At 43.7% G+C, this 17,997-nt stretch overlaps 1 protein-coding gene across 1 annotated transcript; it reads right to left on the minus strand.

The window, feature by feature from the left end:
* Positions 1-768: 768 nt before the first annotated feature.
* On the minus strand, positions 769-17,762 carry KDELR1 (KDEL endoplasmic reticulum protein retention receptor 1). Its single transcript, XM_070727892.1, has 5 exons — positions 17,024-17,762; positions 13,577-13,677; positions 12,361-12,519; positions 10,493-10,745; positions 769-1,538 (listed from the first exon to the last, which is right to left on the minus strand). Exons 1-5 carry the CDS (start codon positions 17,112-17,114, stop codon positions 1,504-1,506), a joined length of 639 nt encoding a protein of 212 aa, XP_070583993.1. The 5' UTR covers positions 17,115-17,762; the 3' UTR covers positions 769-1,503.
* Positions 17,763-17,997: the final 235 nt, after the last annotated feature.

Genomic DNA, 17,997 nt, shown 5'->3' on the forward strand with positions numbered 1-17,997 from the left:
ATGATGATACATTATTAAATTGTATTTTTAAGTACTGTACAGTAATCAGTTTTCTACAGGAAACAACTGGAACCATGGTAATTCACAATGATCCAAACCAGACAACTTACCAATTATTGCTGAATCACAATTGGGTAAATAAACTCTGAATCTTAGCCTAGACATTCATTTCCAGTGACTAATCAAAAATCAAAGCAAGTGGCAAATTTTGCTTTATAAATTTAAGAAAACCAGCTATGGAATTATAGCAGAGAATTACTTCAACAGATATTAATTTAACATGACTGTTTAGAAATGGTTCCTTCCTATGCTGAATTCAATGAGACCTATTTCTAAGTAGTAATTATATATTACTTAATTACGTTCTGTGCAGTCTTGCCTTCATAGTCTTCAAAGCAAGTATTCTAAAGAGTTTGCTTTTGAATAAGCATACATGCATTTTACATCAAGGTGTAATACAAATTAGAAATCTAGATTGGCTGAAACATGGCTTGAATATTAGTTTCACTGTTCGTTCGGGTTCAGAGCAGCAGTATAACAGATTAAAAATGTTTCCAGATATAAACATACAAATTTGTTATCAATTCAGAAATGATGTATCAAGAAGCAGCAATGATGGGGTATTTATAGAAAGCATGTTCTAATACAAGTATTTAATAGTTTAGGCCCCAGGAGAATAAGTCACTATAAGAGAGATCAGAAAAAGCACTATTAAAGAAATATGAGACAATGAAAACGAATAGCACAATATACTCTGAAGCACAAAGATTAAAACTGGCAAAAAAGCAGAATTTATTTTTATTTAAATTCCCAACCTTCCCACAAAGGCACTAATTAATAAGGGGAAGAGTTTTTCCATTTTATTTGTAGTGGGTGAAGATTTAACCATCAAATAATACAAAAATGAAAGAATAAGTGACAAAATATTTAAAGGAGAAAGATATTTTCTTGCCACCAACGTTTTAAAAACAGATCCAAGGAAACCCATACTTAAAAGAAAGAAACAATTTGCAAGCATTCCTGTCTATCTGGATAGCTTTGTAGCACCAGGCCTTCATGAACAGAAAAGCTTGCATTTCATATTAGCATTTATCAACATAACACCCAAAATAATGAGTGCAAACAAAGGATAGAGATAATAGATTTTTTAAAAAATGTATTTCCTACTTGTGCTGATTCATCAAAAATAATACTCAAGCATTATAGACACCGAGAATGATAAAAATGGGTTAAAAAACCCCAAAATCTACCATTTACATATTAACCAGGAGTAGTCATTGTTAACTTGGGATTCACGCTGTGCTTCACCTCACCCCCAATTATAGCAGTCTGTTTTTGTAGAAGGACCGTCGTTTTATCTCAAACCACACTTAGATCAAAGTTCAGGGTGGAAATTGAGATCAATAGAATACTAATATTTAAAATCTCAATCTGCATGTCTAATTTTCTGTGAAGCATTCCCTTCATTCTCCTTGGCCAAAGCATTTCGTTACAGTCTTGATCTTATGCAGGCAAACTCAACTTCTTGCCTTTTAGAACTGCAAGAGGAAATAGAAATAAGAAGAGGTAAGAACTTCATTAAACTTAAGGCAACATATCAAGTAATATGGTGCCATTGCTTCTAGAGAGAGATAATGTATTTTTCATAATATTTTAATTAAACCATTAACCAAGAACAGTGATTATACACAGGACACCATAAAATTTTTGCTCTTATTTAATATACTGATAGCATTGTTTTATTTTTTATCTGTACATCCATCTATTAAATTTAGATACTGGTAATCTCACTCTCAGAGTGACTGGATGGTGTACAGATAAAAGCATAAAAACCATACAAAGATATATCAATAAAAGGGAACCAGATAAAATAAGGATGCAAGTTAAAGGCAGAGAACTTGGGAGGATGGCTTGGGTCCTAGTCTTTCTATCAAAATAGCACTATGAGGACATACAGTATATGAGCATTAGAGTAACAGCATTATATACCACTTCATAGCGCTTTACAACCTTCTCTAAACAGTTTACAGAGTCAGCATCTTGCGCCCAACAATTTTCATCTTCATTTTACACACCTCAGAAGGCTGAGTCAACCTTGAGCCAGTGAGATTTGAACTGTCAAATTCCAGTCAGCCAGCAGTCAGCAGAAATAGCCTGCAGTAGTGCACTCTAACCACTGTACCACAGAGGCTCATATAATGCTCAAAACAGCCTTTTGAGGATAGCATATTTATTAGGAATGGAATACTAACATACTGTTATGGGAATCAAAAAATGAAAAGTTGTGTGTGTGTGTGTGGGGGGGGAGTTACGGCAGAATAGAAATATATACTATTACTTCCACTGTATATATTTCAATAAGAATCCCAATTGTCTGCTATCCGTATGAAACAAAAGCAATAGAGGTACTTCTCAATCTACAATAGTGATCGGGATCAGGACTTTTGTCACGAAGCAATGATGATATAAAGTACAACCAAGTGCTTCGTGTCAGGAATCCAGGTAGCTCAGTTGCTGTTATTAAGTGAATGCCCTGGTCATTAAGTGAAGCAATTTCCTGGTGGCTTCCCATAATCTTGTAGGCAATGGGGACGCTGGTAAGATGTTAAAAGTCTCAGGCATTGTTGGGTGGAAAGGAGTGAGGGCATGTGAAGGAGGGTTGGGATTATGCAAAAAGGCTGAATTTTCAGATCCAAAGGCTTCTACTCTTGGCCTGAAAATTCTCTGGTTGAAAATTCTGCTTGGATTTCTGCATAGTGTTTTCAACTTTCAGAGTGGAAAGGGCTCACTCTTGACTCTGGGTTTTGACTGAAAAAGTTCTGTGCCAAAAACCAAGCCAGACTATGAAGAAAACACTTTGTTCCAAAGGAGAGGCCTCTCAATTTGTGTAGGTGGGTTTGAAAACAGCCTGTGCAAAAATCCTACTTGGATTTCAGCATGGAGCTTTTTTCAGGCAGCCCCCAGAGAAGGCAGGGAATTCTCTTAGCAGGTGGCGGTGGCTTGCAACCTTCCCTGCTGGCTTTCCTATTGACATTTTGGGGAAGCCAGCAGAAAAGATTGCACATGGTGATCAGATGCTTGCAGGACAGTTGGCAGCTATTTGTAATTTCGAACAAGATGCCAAATGCCCAGATTACAATCACATGACCATACCATTATTTCAACCCAGGGATGAAATCCAGCAGGTTCTGGAGAAGTGGTAGTAGAAATTTTGAGTAGTTCGGAGAACCGGCAATTACCCCCTCTGGCTGGCCTCAGGGTTGGGTGGGAATGTACATTTTGCAGTATTTTTTCCCTGCCACACCCACCAAGCCACGCCCAGAGAACAGGTAGTTAAAAAAATTGGATTTCACCACTGCTTCAACAGTTATAACTTCAAGAACCTGTTTTAAATCCATTCATTCTCCACTGCTTCTGGAAGGAGAGTCCAGGATGGGTTAACCCTCAATGCTATTGGTAGAGACTGAGTTATAAATTAATAAATTAACATGTTAATTAGGCACCGCCCCTTGCCTGCCCCCAAGGGCTCAGTTTCAAAAACTCAGTCGTTGGAGAGACACATGAGTTTACTGTAGTGAAATAATTTAGTTTTAAAAAAAGTGAATAAAATGTGTTGTTGTTGACTAATCTGTTTTATTTTCTGTTTCTTGTTTTTCAGGAACGTCTTGACAAGAAGAATGGGGTTTCTGCCCTCCGTGGGCACAACCCCCATCGTTTCCCCCGGGAAACCTCTTCCCTCAGCGGGTACAGTTTTGCGAAGGGGGTTCAGCCATGGGTCACTGGCCTCCGCGGCCAGACCCGGCTGCAGCCGAAGGTGGGGGGGTCCGCCCCCCCCACTGGGCGGCTGATGGGGAGTTACCCAGAGAGATCGCTCTCCCCAGGAAGAAAAGAAATCAGAGAAAGACCAGGAGTCCGAGGCAATGCGGCTCGGCTGTGTGACAGCCGCTCACCATATGTTCGGCGGCGAAAGGAATACAAAGCCGCCGCCGCCGCTAATGCCGCCGCCGCTGAGGTTTTTACCGGCTTTGGATCTTCGCGCGCTTGCGCGCTTGGGAACCGACTCCCAGCTGATGAGCGGCAGTTCCTCTTCGGGGAAAGAGGCAATTAAAAGCGGCTGGCCAGGCTACGGCTCGGGGACCTCAGGTTTTCCTGACAGCCGGCAGGGTTGCGCGAGCACGGGCGACGGTGCATTACCGCCCTATTCTACCGCGACCGCCATTTTGGGCTCAAATTTGAGCGGGAAAACCCCCCCCTCTTACGTTGGAACGGAGAGTAAAAAAAGGCGCGAAGGTTCGCCTGAAGGGGTGGGGCGACGGGCAGAGTCCCTCGTCAACGGCGGCGGCCATTTTCTCCCTCGTTTTCACCGCTGTCACATCGCAGGCAGCCTTCGTGGGTGGCTACGTATACAACGGTTTTTCTTCTTCTTGTGAAGCTTGTCATCTTGTGACTACAATGGATCAGTCAAATGTTGGTGGTGAGCAAGCTGCCCCCTCGACTCCCGCTCCCAAGATTAAAGACAAGGGGAGATCTAAACCCAAGTCTTCACAGGGCCCCTCTCCCTCAGCCCTCAGGGAGGCGGAGAAGCGCATCTTGGCCCTAGAGCAACGATTGGAGACAGTTCTCCAGGCTCCCCCCTCGAATGTTGGGCCTTCTCCGGGTGTGGGTCATTTTCCACGACCCTTGACTCCTAGCTCAATGGCCCCAGGGGGTTTTCTACCAGGGAGAGATTGGTCCCCAGATCGCCAGGCTGATCCACAGCCTCAGCCTATTCAGAGTAGACCTGGCTCTGCAACCACTTCCAGGCCCTTGTGGGGGTTTTCACCCCAGGCCAAGGCAGGGCCTTCAGCTTCATTCACCCCTACTGCTGCTGGGCTCAGAGACCAACATGACACCTGGCAGAGTCTCTCGCCAGCTGTTCAAGAGATGATCAACAATGTCTATTCACAGGGCATAGCAACGGGGGTGCAACAGTGCAACCAACAGCCACTTCAACCACAAAGACGGAATTTATGGTCTGCACCGCCCCTTTCAGGTGTGGGGTTCTCAGAGGAACCATCTTGGCATGAAGGTAGTGAAAAGGACTACGACTTCTCAGACGATGAGGCTTTACCTGAGCAGCCATCTGTCCCAGGGATCTTTAAACCTGCCTTGTTTCGCACACTGTTACACAAGGCCAAACAAGCAGTGGACCTGCCGGGCATTGCAAAGCCCGCAGACACTCCCAGATCTACTACATTGCTCAAAGAACCTCAGCCTGAAACAGACCATATTCCGGCATCAGATATTTTTATTCAAAATGCAAAGAGGCCATGGCAACACCCAGCTGCAGCTCAAGGCCCATCAATGCTGGAGCGCAAGCTGTATTCATTTGATGAAGAGGTTGAGAATCTTCTTCAGTTTCCCCCAATTGATCATCCAGTGGTAAATCTGGTGTCAAATGCCATGGTTCCAGCGGAATCGGGGGACAATTTGAAGCCGGAGGACAGGAAGGCAGAGATCCTTATAAGAAAATCACACTCCATGTCCGGCTGGGCCTTTCGTGCAGCGGCCGCTGCTTCTTTTTTCAATCGAGCGTCCATCGTTTGGATTGAGGACATGATGTCCCGCCTTGGACCGGAAGATGGCAGGATGAGACAGGACTTAAGTAAATTGTTAGCCGCAGCGGAGTTCTCGGCGGATGCCACTCTCCACTCTGCCAAATTTTCGGCAAGGGGGATGTCCACCAACTTGTCCTCAAGGCGCTTATTGTGGCTTAGAAGCTGGCCAGCCGACACCAAGTCGAAGTGGCGCCTGGCTTCCTCTCCCTTCCGCGGAGCTGATCTGTTTGGAGAAGTTCTCGATAAGGTCCTTGTCGAGGATAAGGACAAACGGAAGGTCCTGCCCAGGTCCAACAGACGGCAGGATAGGAGGTCTACGCCTTACAACAGGAGGCAGTCCTTTCGCTGGGACAACTCTTCCGGCACAGGTCAGAACCAAAGGCCCTATTCTCAGGGTCGTTTCAACCAAGCCTCATCCTTTCGGAATGACCGGGCCGGCTTCCAGGATAGAACCAGAGGCTATCAGCAGGCTCGACGCCCTTTTAGAGGTACAAGTCAGAGAGGCTTCAAGCGCCCCAAATGACTTCGACAGCACTCAACCGCTAGGGGGGAAGCTTCGCCTCTACAGTGCCTGCTGGCGTGCCACTTCCTCGGACAGGTGGGCAATAGCCACGGTGTCTGGAGGCCTAAGGTTGGAGTTCCTTCAGCCCCCACCCAACCGTTTCCTCCAGTGCCCGACACCAAGGAATACGACCAAAAAGAGGGAACTGTTTCAAGAAATACAACATCTGTTGCATATTCACGCTATAGAGCCGGTTCCACAGCACGCCAGGGGGACCGGTTTCTATTCCATGATCTTCACAGTTCCAAAGTCGTCGGGAGGTTGCCGTTTGATCCTGAATTTGAAGCAGTTAAATCTGTACATTCTGTACAGGAAATTCAGGATGCACTCGTTGCAAACCATCCTAGCGGCAGTTCGCCCCCAGGACCTTTTAACATCACTGGACCTGAAGGAGGCGTACCTACATGTACCAATTTACCCACCTCACCGAAGGTTCCTGCGTTTCTGCGTCGAAGGCGTCCATTATCAGTACAAGGCCATGCCATTCGGCCTTTCATCGGCGCCAAGAACCTTCACCAAACTGTTGGACGTCCTCACGGCGAGCCTACGTGCACAATCGGTGCGCCTGATGGCCTATTTGGACGATATTGTGATCCTGTCCAAATCTCAGGCCCAGGCCCAGCGAGATCTCGCCCTGACGATGAGCACCTTGACGGAGCACGGCTTTACTATCAATGTGCCCAAGAGCCAGTTGATTCCATCTACCACGCTCCTACATCTGGGCGCAATCATAGACACGACCTCATGTATGGTGTATCTTTCCCGAGACAGGCGGAAGAACATCATTTCTCTCATTTCTTCCCTTCAGAAGGACAGGAAGTCGTCCATGGCCTTCTTGTCCAAAGTTCTGGGAACTCTGGTCTCATGTATAGGGATCATTCCATGGGCCAGACACCACATCCGAAGCCTTCAATGGTTTCTTCTCCCGGCACAGAAGGTCAGGACAAGTCATTCCAATGTGCGAGTCCGCCTGCCGAGGGATGTGAAAGAATCCCTGGCATGGTGGGCCTCCCCAGCCTTGTACCGAGGGCTGTCGTTTCGCACTCACGACCTACTCACACTGACGACGGATGCCAGCTTGTCGGGTTGGGGAGCGCATATCGGTCAACAATGCGCCCAGGGACTCTGGTCCACGGAGGACCTCAACCCGGTGAACATCAATCTGTTAGAGCTAAGGGCAGTCTTTCTGGCACTCCAACACTTCACCCTTCTAGTACAGAACAAGCATGTATTAGTCTTGACGGACAATGTCGCGACCAAGGCCTACCTCAACCACCAGGGGGGTACCAGGTCACGACGCCTCATGCAGGAGGCTTCAGCCCTCTTCACCTGGGCCGAGAGGAATCTGCAATCGTTATCAGCAGAGCATATCGCAGGAGTGGACAACACTCAGGCCGATTGGCTGAGCAGAACCACGCTCGACCCGACGGAATGGAAGCTGGACTCGCAACTATTCCGGATGATCACGGAGCGCTTCGGCACGCCTCTGGTGGACATGTTCGCAACGCACAACAATGCGCAACTCCCCAGATATTATACCCGCTACCCCTCGCACGAAGCGGAGGGGGTCGATGCCTTAATTTCCAGTTGGCCACAAGGTCTCCTCTATGCCTACCCGCCGACAAAGATTCTGCAAAAAGTAGTCGACAAGATTTTGCAGGAGAAGGCAGAAGTGATTCTGGTGGCCCCGTACTGGCCTCGCAGACCATGGTTTTCGGACCTAGTGTCCCTCTCAGTCTCCCCGCCATGGAGGATTCCGGACACGAAAATATCCCTCAGCCAAGGATCAGTCCAACACCCAGATCCCCAGTGGTTCCAGTTGACCGTCTGGAGATTGAGCGGGGCAGATTGAGAGAACATAACTTGCCTGATGACATTATTTCAACAATGCAGGCAGCTAGGAGGCCATCCACCTCAAGAATATACCAGGCCACCTGGTCGGCCTTCTGTAAATTCTGTCAGGAGAACAACATGGACTTGGCGTCAGCTTCAGTGTTACAGGTATTGGGGTTCCTCCAGGCAGGTTTGAAGCGAGGTTTAGCTCCAAATACCCTCAGGAGGCAGGTCGCAGCTCTGTCAACTGTTATTAGAACAGGAGAGTTTAGGTCTCTATCCTTCCATCCTTGGATAAAGGATTTTCTTAAAGGTGCTGCGAATACTAATCCCCCACCAATTCATCGCTTCCCGTCATGGGACCTGTCACTGGTGCTAAAGGCATTGACCGGTCCGCCATTTGAACCACTACGGTCCATAGCACTTAGGCTCCTTACTATTAAAACGGCCTTCTTGGTCGCGATTACGTCAGCCAGAAGGGTTTCGGACATTTCAGCCCTCTCCATACGTCCAGATCTTTGTATATTTTACCCTGACAGACTGGTTTTAAGGTTAGATCCAACTTTTATACCTAAAATCAATTCCCTGTTTCACAGGAAACAAGAGATAGTGTTACCTGATTTTTGTACTCATGGACACCATCAGTTAGAACTCCGGTGGCACAAGCTGGATGTCAGGAGAGCAGTCAAAATATATATTAGAAGGACAGAGTCCTTTAGAAGGTCTGAAAGGTTGTTCATCTCTTTCTCACAGACTAGATCGGGGCTTGGGGTCTCTCCCAGGTCAATCAGCCGTTGGATCCGCGAGTGTATTGCTGAGGCTTACGGAACTACACCTCACATTCTCCCTCAGGGGATTACTGCTCATTCCACTCGCAGCGCGGCCACATCAGCAGCCTGGAGGACGCAGGCTTCGGCCGAGGACATATGCCGGGCAGCAACGTGGACTGCTCCTTCTACGTTTATCCGGCATTATAAACTGGACATGTACGCCTCAGCTGAGGCTTCGTTTGGGAGGAGGGTTTTGCAGAGGGTTTGTTCTTCTACTGTTGATCCATGAATCTGCACTCTCCCACCCTTGGACTAGAACTGGGGTATATCCCATCCTGGACTCTCCTTCCAGAAGCAGTGGAGAAGAACCGTTGTACCTACCTGAACGGTCTTCTCGATGCTCTGGAAGGAGAGTCCAGACCCGCCCAAGTAATCGTTTGATTCAAGGGATTGGGTTTACAGCTTTTAGTTGGTTGTGTTGATATGGGTTCAATAAAATTGTGTTGAATTATAATGACTTCGTTTTTTGAAACTGAGCCCTTGGGGGCAGGCAAGGGGCGGTGCCTAATTAACATGTTAATTTATTAATTTATAACTCAGTCTCTACCAATAGCATTGAGGGTTAACCCATCCTGGACTCTCCTTCCAGAGCATCGAGAAGACCGTTCAGGTAGGTACAACGGTTCTTCAGCATTATTGTAACTTTGAACAATCATTGAACAAACAATAGGACTACCTGTATTAAGTGGAAAATTCAAGTTGCAGAAACCCAAAATAGACTTTTTTAAAAAATCAAGCAACAAAAACTGAGTATATGTATCAAATTTGCAATGCCAATATTTGTGGAAGAGGGGCTGAAAAGTGTGGGAAACTGGACTGAGGAGATTTCTGACAGAAGACAACTTTAGCTAAATCACAAACTAAAGTGTTTTCTTATGGTTGCTTTTAGGTCTATATACCTTTGTAATTGTACTTTTGTAGTGGATGTATGCCTATGTGCTTGCATGGAGGTCTCTAAACCTGGCAATTTGAAACTTGTGGACTTCAACTCCAAGAATTCCTCAACCAACTATTGAGATCTCTATGCATGAACATAGATTGGATATAATAATCTTAGACTTTAAAAAAAGATACACATTTCATTAATGTTTTTAGTACTCAACACAGTTAAAATAATTTTGATGCTACAAGTAAAAACAGTAAAAAAGCAATACATATTTGTCAAGCAATTGCCGTTTAACAGAATAATTAATTCGATTTCTGTTATACTAGTTCAACAGATCCTATTTTATTGAATCCTACAGAAGTAGCTTTTTAGTGCTTCACAGTTTTGAATATCTGAGTACTATTTTTCTGCAACTTCTTTATGATCCTAGGAAAAAAGGTAATGAAATTGCTAATTAATTTTTCAACTTATTATTAGTAAAGAGCTATTGGTTAATATATTCCTAGCATCAAAAAGGTTTTGGCTGAAGAGTGCCCTCTAGTGAGCTTCCAGTTTAGCAGTAACATTTAGTCAATGCACATTGGAGACGTGTTTGAGATGTACTGATTCCCAAGTAATTTTAAAATCTCAGGCACCTTGCTAAAGATCCCAGATTTATTTATTAAATACATTTATATGGTCACCCAACTCAAACACCGTAAGTCCAGGTAGAGGGGCACTTCTCTAACTCATGCTAACGGGATTTCAGCAGATCTAGTTTCCATTTGCTCTTGTTGTAAAATACCTTTTGTAATGTAGAGGTAGAAGAAATCGCAGTATAGTATCGTTTGCACCAAGCCAGCCACAATGGCAATGAGGTCGAAGAACCCCTCAAACTGATAGCGCCAAATCCAGTTGAACAGGTAGAGGGCCCGGTAGACTCCCAAAGCAAAGAGATAATGACTTGTGATGGTCTCTGCCTCACCGGTTTTACTGACCATGAAGAGTTGTGGCAAAATAGCCACTGACTCCAGGTAGATGGAGAAGGTCCAGAGAATCTGGAGGAATCCAGGAGAAAAATTGCTTTATATTTTGTTTTTTAATTTTTTAAAAATTAATTTCATATTAAAATATTGGACACAATGCGACCATGGTTTATTTTCTGATTACAGCTCATTATATTCCCAAGTTTGTGTTGCTGTCACAGCAGTTAGTCAGAACTGAATATCTGTGTGGTCCATCATTGCACTGCAAGATTCAGGATGGACTTGAGTCATGAACTAAGGGCAGGTCTGCTCCAGCTCACTTGTTCATAGTGTTGTTTGTGAAAGACTACAAATCTTAGTGCAACATGCATCTCTTTGTAAACTGTCACCCAAAAAACCCTCATACTGGGTGTTTTGTGAATTCCAAGTACCCCATCCTTTAATAGGTTACAGGTAGTCCTCAACTTACAACTATAATGGAGCTTGCCCTTTAAAGTCATGATTGGTAATACAGTAAATCTTACCTGACTGATTAAATTCTCTTATCTTTTTTTGCCAGAATTATTAAGTGAATTGCCATGGTTAAATGAATTTGTGATCCATACATGTATTGATTGTTTGCTATTGGGAATTTCCCCCCAAAATTGGAAGTAAACGATGGGTATGGACAAAAATGTCATATAGTCATGTGACTATGGGACACTGCAATGGCCATAAATGTGGGCTGATTGCTGAGAGCCCAAAATGCAGTCACATGACTGGGGGTGTATGTGAACTGTATGTGGCTGTCAGAACTGGGTAGTAAATACTTTTGGGGAGGTCCATTACAATTTCATTAAGTCGTAAGTCAAGGATTGCCTGAGTTGTCTTCGGAGAACTGCCTGCATAGATGGCAGTGCTGAGTCAAATATTGGCTAATCAATAATAATAATAATAATAATAATAATAATAATAATAATAATAATATAACAACAACAACAATAGATCAAGAAGTTAAAATCAGCATCATCACTATCATCCTGGAGTAAGACAGTTAGTTGATTATACTTCTGCATTCTTGCCCAGAAAACTACACAAAGAAGATTGCCAGAAATCAACACTTTTTTGAAGTTTGAACCTTTGACTTATCTGCCAACAATATAAAGCTGAACCCAGGCTAAATTAGTTCATGCTTGAGCTGCACAGAATTCAATGAGTCAAGTTGGTCAAGATTTGGCAAGTTACAACTTAATTATGTCTAGATTCAAATACTCTCTTGACACCTCTGTTGCTCCAATCGATTGTTGGATAGTTTTTCTTTTAAAGTAAAAATGGAGGTTATAAACTCATAGATCACATAATGCTTAATAATGTCTTCTGCTTGTTGTTTCTTTTTTGAAAGAACAGTTTCCAATTTAAACGATTGTAGGTATATCACAGTTCTATTCCAGTACCATTGAATAAACACATGAGCAGATAGGAATAGCTGAATAAATGTAGTGTTGGTTTGGAAAGCAAAATTAGTTCAAGCTTGTAATCCTAAAAGGAACTAGCTATAAAGTAGCGGAACAAGCAAAGACTAGAATATTAAAGATGGCCATTTGCCAATTAAATGGATAATTTTAGCCATAGGACTTGAACACATCATATAGCTGCAAGTTAAGTATCTAGGGCTTAAGCTTGTTTACACTAGCATACGTTTAATTACCTCTAAGGGTGTGAAATCATGATTTACTAGGAAAGCTAACACTGCTGTTGGAATAACCAGGAATTCCACTCTGAAGGTATCATGGTTGCCATCATAGGTGGCTTTGAATTTGCTATAGATCATCCATACGGTAGCATAGGAACAGGCAACATACACCACCTGCAGGAGATAACGTAGATCAAGAAGGGTAATTGAAATTAAATATCATTTCATCTCTCAGATATTTAGTGTAATCAATGCCAAAACTCTGAACCTTTCAATGTCTTTCCTCTAGGGATCTCCCTCTGAAAAATTATGGTTCCTTCTTGCAAATTAGATCCCTTCTTGTTATCTCCTCATTTATATGAAGTATGAGGAACACGAAGCCTTCTAGATATTGCAAAGGTTCCCAAGCAATCTGCCAATGATAATATGTGGCAAATTTTCAAGCTCAGCATTATCTGGAGGGCATCAGTTCCCACAATTCTTCTGTTGTGAGCCGCCCCGAGTCTACGGAAAGGGGCGGCATACAAATCTAATAAATAATAATAAATAATAATAATAATGACAACTGTAACCAATCCCTCCCCCAATATCATTAAGCTGTTTCCATCTCTAATTGAGATCCACTGTAAATGAGATCCACTGAGAATTGGGACACCAATCTCACGAATCAGCTTAACATACTCTACAACTGTTTTTCAAGGTCAGAGCTGTCAACCAATACACTGGTTTTATTCTTTAATTAATTGACATAATAATATGCCACCTACTTACATTTAGCTTATTCAGGACTACTCGCAGGGTGATGTGTTTCTTTATGGCTAAAATCTAAATTGCTAACAATGTTCTAACACTTATTCTCTGCTAACGCATCACCTGATGTCCACATCAAAATCTTCTTCATCAACTTATTTCCTTGTACCGTGCAAATGCTGCTAACATGACAAGCTCTGTGATAAACAAATGAAGACTTCATCATTTGCTAGCAGGAGATTTCATTAAAATAGGAGAAAGAACTTTTGGATTTTTTGCATAAAACCACCATTGTAAAAGACTGCCTTATCTCATCCCTTTTTGTATCTTATAGCCATGCCATATTATTGAAGCAAAGTGTGCATACAGAAAGTAGTAGAACACAACAGAAACTCGTTAACTTATTTTCTGTGGCACCAAGCCTACTAGCCTTCTAACTAGTCACAATAGTACACTATGTAATCCAACATCACTCCTGTACCTTCATGGAGGTGTTATACAATGAGATGTAGTTTGTAAATAGGTCTAGGTACCGAGTAGTGAAGACAATGGCAAAGAGAGCTTGGCTCTTCCCCGAGATCCCTGCAAGAAAAGCACAAGCCAACATAACTCATGATCAGATGAGAAAATAACCATTTTTGACATTAAGGGAAAGAGCAGAAGATCTTGACCATTAGGAAAAACAGAGAAGATCCTTCAAAACTCCTCACCATTCATCATCCAGTGTCATACCTCCTTAACATAGAGAAAGTTTGTAGCATTAAAAAATTCAGAAGAGGCCTGGAACTGGCATAATAAGCAGTTCCCAACCATCAGTTTGATGAAAAGGAGGACTAGAGACATGATAGCAGTGTTCCAATATCAGGGATTGCCACAAAGAAGAGGGAGTCAAGCTATTCTCAGAAGCACCTGAGGGAACAATAAGAAACAGTGGGTGGAAACTAATCAGGGAGAGAAGCAATCTAGAACTTAAGGAGAAATTTCCTGAAAGTTAGAACAATTAATCAGTGGAACAACTTGCCTCTAGAAGTTATGAATGTTCCTGGAAGATTTAAAGAAGATGTTGGATGACCATTTGTCTAAAGTTTTCCTGCCTATGCAGGGGTTTGGACTAGAACAGTGTTTCTCAAACTTTTGACATTTGGGTACTCCTTCTATAATTTTCATAACGTTTAGTACCCCTTTTTAAAAAAAATTGATGCATTTTAATAATAATCAAAATATTTTTTCTCTTTTTGGTACATACACAAAATAATAATAAACGAAAAATATAAATAAGTTATATTATAAATAACCTTTATTTGGATCAATGAGAAGGATGAAATTATTTGTGCTGAGATGACAGATCGTCATAATTTGGTGGTTGTTAATTTTAATCTGAGATGTGGTTCCATGTCTAATAGTCTGTTCCTTGTAGATCAGACATTAAGTCCTGTAGACCAGTGTTTTTCAACCAGTGTGCCACGGCACGCTAGTGTGCCGTGAGACATGGTCAGGTGTGCCGTGGGGAAATTAAACATGGGTCCCCAAACTACCTTCCTGCCAGGATATCCCTTTTGTGTTCATTGAAACAGGCTCACTAAGTGAGTATAAATACATTTAGAAACTATATTGTTAACTATATGTATAATATGTACTGTGTTAGAGTGTCATTTTGTGTCATTTTGGTTGGTGGTGTGCCCCAGGATTTTGTAAATGTAAAAAATGTGCTGCGGCTGAAAAAAGGTTGAAAATCACTGCTGTAGACAATGTCTACCAATGCTGAAGAAGCAACTTCACATAAATATGAGGTTGGAAAAGGCAAGGTGTAATTCAGAACATTTTCTGACCACGTACCCCACCAAACTCTTTGCGTACCACACTTTCGGAAATACTGGACTAGAAGACCTCCAAGGTCCCTTCCAACTTTGTTATTGTATTCCAGTGAGGGCGAACCTTTTTTTGCTCAGGTGCCAAAAGGGTGCATATGCACATGCCCATACCCATAATGCATTGCCCTCCCCTGTGTATGCACGCACAACCTACCCCGCGCTGTGCCCCACACATGTGCGCAGACCTCACTGAAGCCTCCGGACTTCCAGTAGGCCTGTTGGGTCCATTTTTTGCTATCCACATGATTTGGAGACTTTCCTGAAGTCTGGGGCAGGTGAAAAAGGCCTCCCTTCTGCCCTCCGGAAGGCAGAAAATCAGCTGGCCAGCATGCACATGTGCGCTGGAACTGACATAGGACAACGGCTCATGTGCCTTCAGATATGGTTCTGTGTGCCATCTGTGGCACTTATGCCATAAGTTTGCCATCATGGTTCTAGTCTATCAGAAAGCATTACTAGCAGGACTTAATCTTTCCTAGATATACTCATGCTTTTTGTTCAAGTCTAAGAAAATCCACATCAACAATCTGACTTACTTCTTTTTCTATAGGGCAGTGATGGTGAACCTTTTTTTCCTTGGGTGCTGAAAAATGTGCGCGCACACTATCATGCATGCGCGAGTGTCCACACCCATAATTCAATGCCTGGGAAGGGCGAAAGCAATTCCCCCTCTGCCGAGAGCCTCTGTAGACCAGTAGGTCCATGTTTTGCTCTCCCCAGGCTCCAAAGGCTTCCCTCCCCCATCTCCCTAGAGCTCTCTAGAGGCCAAAAACGCCCTCCCAGATCTTCTATGCAAGTCAAAAATCAGATGGCCGGCATACACATGCATGTTGGAGCTGAGCTAGGGCAAGAGCTCACGTGCCAGCAGATATGGCTCCGCGTGCCACCTGTGGCACCCGTGCCATAGGTTTGCCATCTCTGCGATAGGGCCAAAGGGGTTGTCAGAAGGAAGAGATAAGCCAGTTTTATCCAATCCCGCCTCAAGTAGTTTCCATCTTATTATTCATTGCCTTTAACAAATTAGCTTTTTTTTTTAAAAAAAAGAAAGAACATCATCAACTTTTCTGCATGAATGCTTCCTTTATATCTGCCTTTTTTTGTCCAACCAGGATGGCCATTCACTTTTTCAAAGCAATTCTTTCTCTAAAAGCAATAAATAAGAGGTTTTAAATATAGAACACGAGTTTTAACCTATAAATACTGGGTCTTTCTAAAACTGTGTCATAGTAGATACATATAACGAAAGTCACAATAATAACCCAGTTAAGTTCCAGAAATATAAATCTATATAATTAAAAAAAGGAGATAGAAAATAAGACTATATAGACAGATAGATAAAATGGATAGACAATCCAACTTGTATGTGATTTTGGAAAGTTTACTTTGAGGTGACCTGGAAAATAGAGGAGGGGGGTCACACTATTTTCCAGGGCACCAGAGGGCCAGACCAGGAGCAACGGATGGAAACTGACCAAGGAGAGATTCAACCTGGGAATAAGGAAGAACTTTCTGACAGTGAGAGCGATCAACCAGTGGAACAGCCTGCTGTGGAACAGCCTGCCATCACTCGACACATTCAAAAGGAAATTGGACTGCCATCTGGCTGGGATGGCGTAGGGTTTCCTGCTTGAGCAGGGAGTTGGACTTGATCATCTGCAAGGTCCCTTTCAACTCAAATGATAGATAGATACATAGGTAGGTAGGTAGGTAGATGTAGGTAGGTAGGTATGTAGATAGGTAGGTAGGTGTGTAGATAGGTAGGTAGGTAAGTAGGTAGATAGGTAGATAGACAGACAGACAGACAACATGGAAGTTAACCCTCACAATATACACAGAGGAAGGATTTAAAGAGAGGATTATAGCAAATTTGGTAAATTAATTGCACGTGTAAATCAGCTCCCAAGTCGGTTGAGGCTCAGATCCCATACATGCACTAGTTGGAAACAAAACCTTTTCAGGCCAGAAAAAAAAAAGCCATTTCAGAGACCTAAGGAAGGGATGTGTTGATGATCTTCCCTTTCCTGCCCCCGCCCGCCCCACCCTCCCGTTTTTCTTACCAGCACAGGATCTGGTCTTCCAAATTTTCAACAGCAAGATGATTATAGCCAACAGATGCGAGATGTCTCCCAGGAAGCGGAATAGATTCATGGCGTTCCGGATGGGCTGCCGTAGAGAAAGCTGTGGCTTTACTTTCTCAATGGGGGGGAACTGCCGAAAGAGAGGAAGAGGAGCGGGGGAGCGGCAGAGAGGAGACTCTCAACAAAACCGAGAGGGCGGGGGGGGCCCCGATGTGAAGTGGGGGGACCGGCTTTGTCGTCGCCCACCTTTCAATCTAAACCGACAAACCGGATTATCGGAGTTAGCATAAGGATGGTTGGGAACGGAAGGCCACGAAAGGGGAGGGGAGAAAGTCTCGCCACACCCACAGGTGGGCTGGGTTAATCCAGTGTTGGGGGCGCTCCCCCCTCCCCCCCCCGTGTGGAAAGCCAAAAGAGGGTGAGGTGATTCTTCCTGAGGGAGCCCCTTTTTCAAGGAATCTTCTTAAAAAGGACCGTTTATATGCCTGTGAAAGAGCTTTCCGTCCGGCTGTAGGAAGACAGGGCCGGGGCGACCTTTTCCCCTTCACACACCCACACCAGAAAAAAGGCGCCCACAAGGGGAGCAAAAGGTTAAGAGGGCGGGATGCCGTTGGCGCTGCATTTGTACCGTGGCAATTAAAACACGACCGATAATTTTAAAAAAGTATTCTCGGAGGCTTGTGTTTAGCGGGCAAAATAAAGAGGAACGGCTTTTCGGGGAGGGTGCCAGAGATTTAGCAGATTTAGCGCCTCCCCACAAGCCGTTCCGCTTAGCTGGGGCCACGTTTACACTAGACCAGGAAACGGATTGAACATACTATGTGGCACAAGGAAACACACCCCTTCTTACACGCAGATCTATGAGATATTGGTTTATGTCTCTTTATTCTTCCTGCACGTTGGCAAAAAGAATCGGAACACCAAATATAAGCTGAATAGACAAGACCTTGTAG

The sequence above is a fragment of the Erythrolamprus reginae genome, chromosome Z (genome assembly GCF_031021105.1).
Source record: "Erythrolamprus reginae isolate rEryReg1 chromosome Z, rEryReg1.hap1, whole genome shotgun sequence".
Classification (NCBI taxonomy): Eukaryota; Metazoa; Chordata; class Lepidosauria; order Squamata; family Dipsadidae; genus Erythrolamprus; species Erythrolamprus reginae.

What these genes read in the sequence shown, in the direction of transcription:
- KDELR1 (XM_070727892.1), bottom strand. Translation starts at nt 17,114, where the DNA reads ATGAATCTATTCCGCTTCCTGGGAGACATCTCGCATCTGTTGGCTATA. An exon ending in GAAGACCAGATCCTGTGCTG is followed by an intron (nt 13,678 to 17,023) that starts GTAAGAAAAACG and finishes CTTTTCTTGCAG; the next exon opens with GGATCTCGGGGAAGAGCCAA. An exon ending in ATGATTTCACACCCTTAGAG is followed by an intron (nt 10,746 to 12,360) that starts GTAATTAAACGT and finishes GGATTCCTCCAG; the next exon opens with ATTCTCTGGACCTTCTCCAT.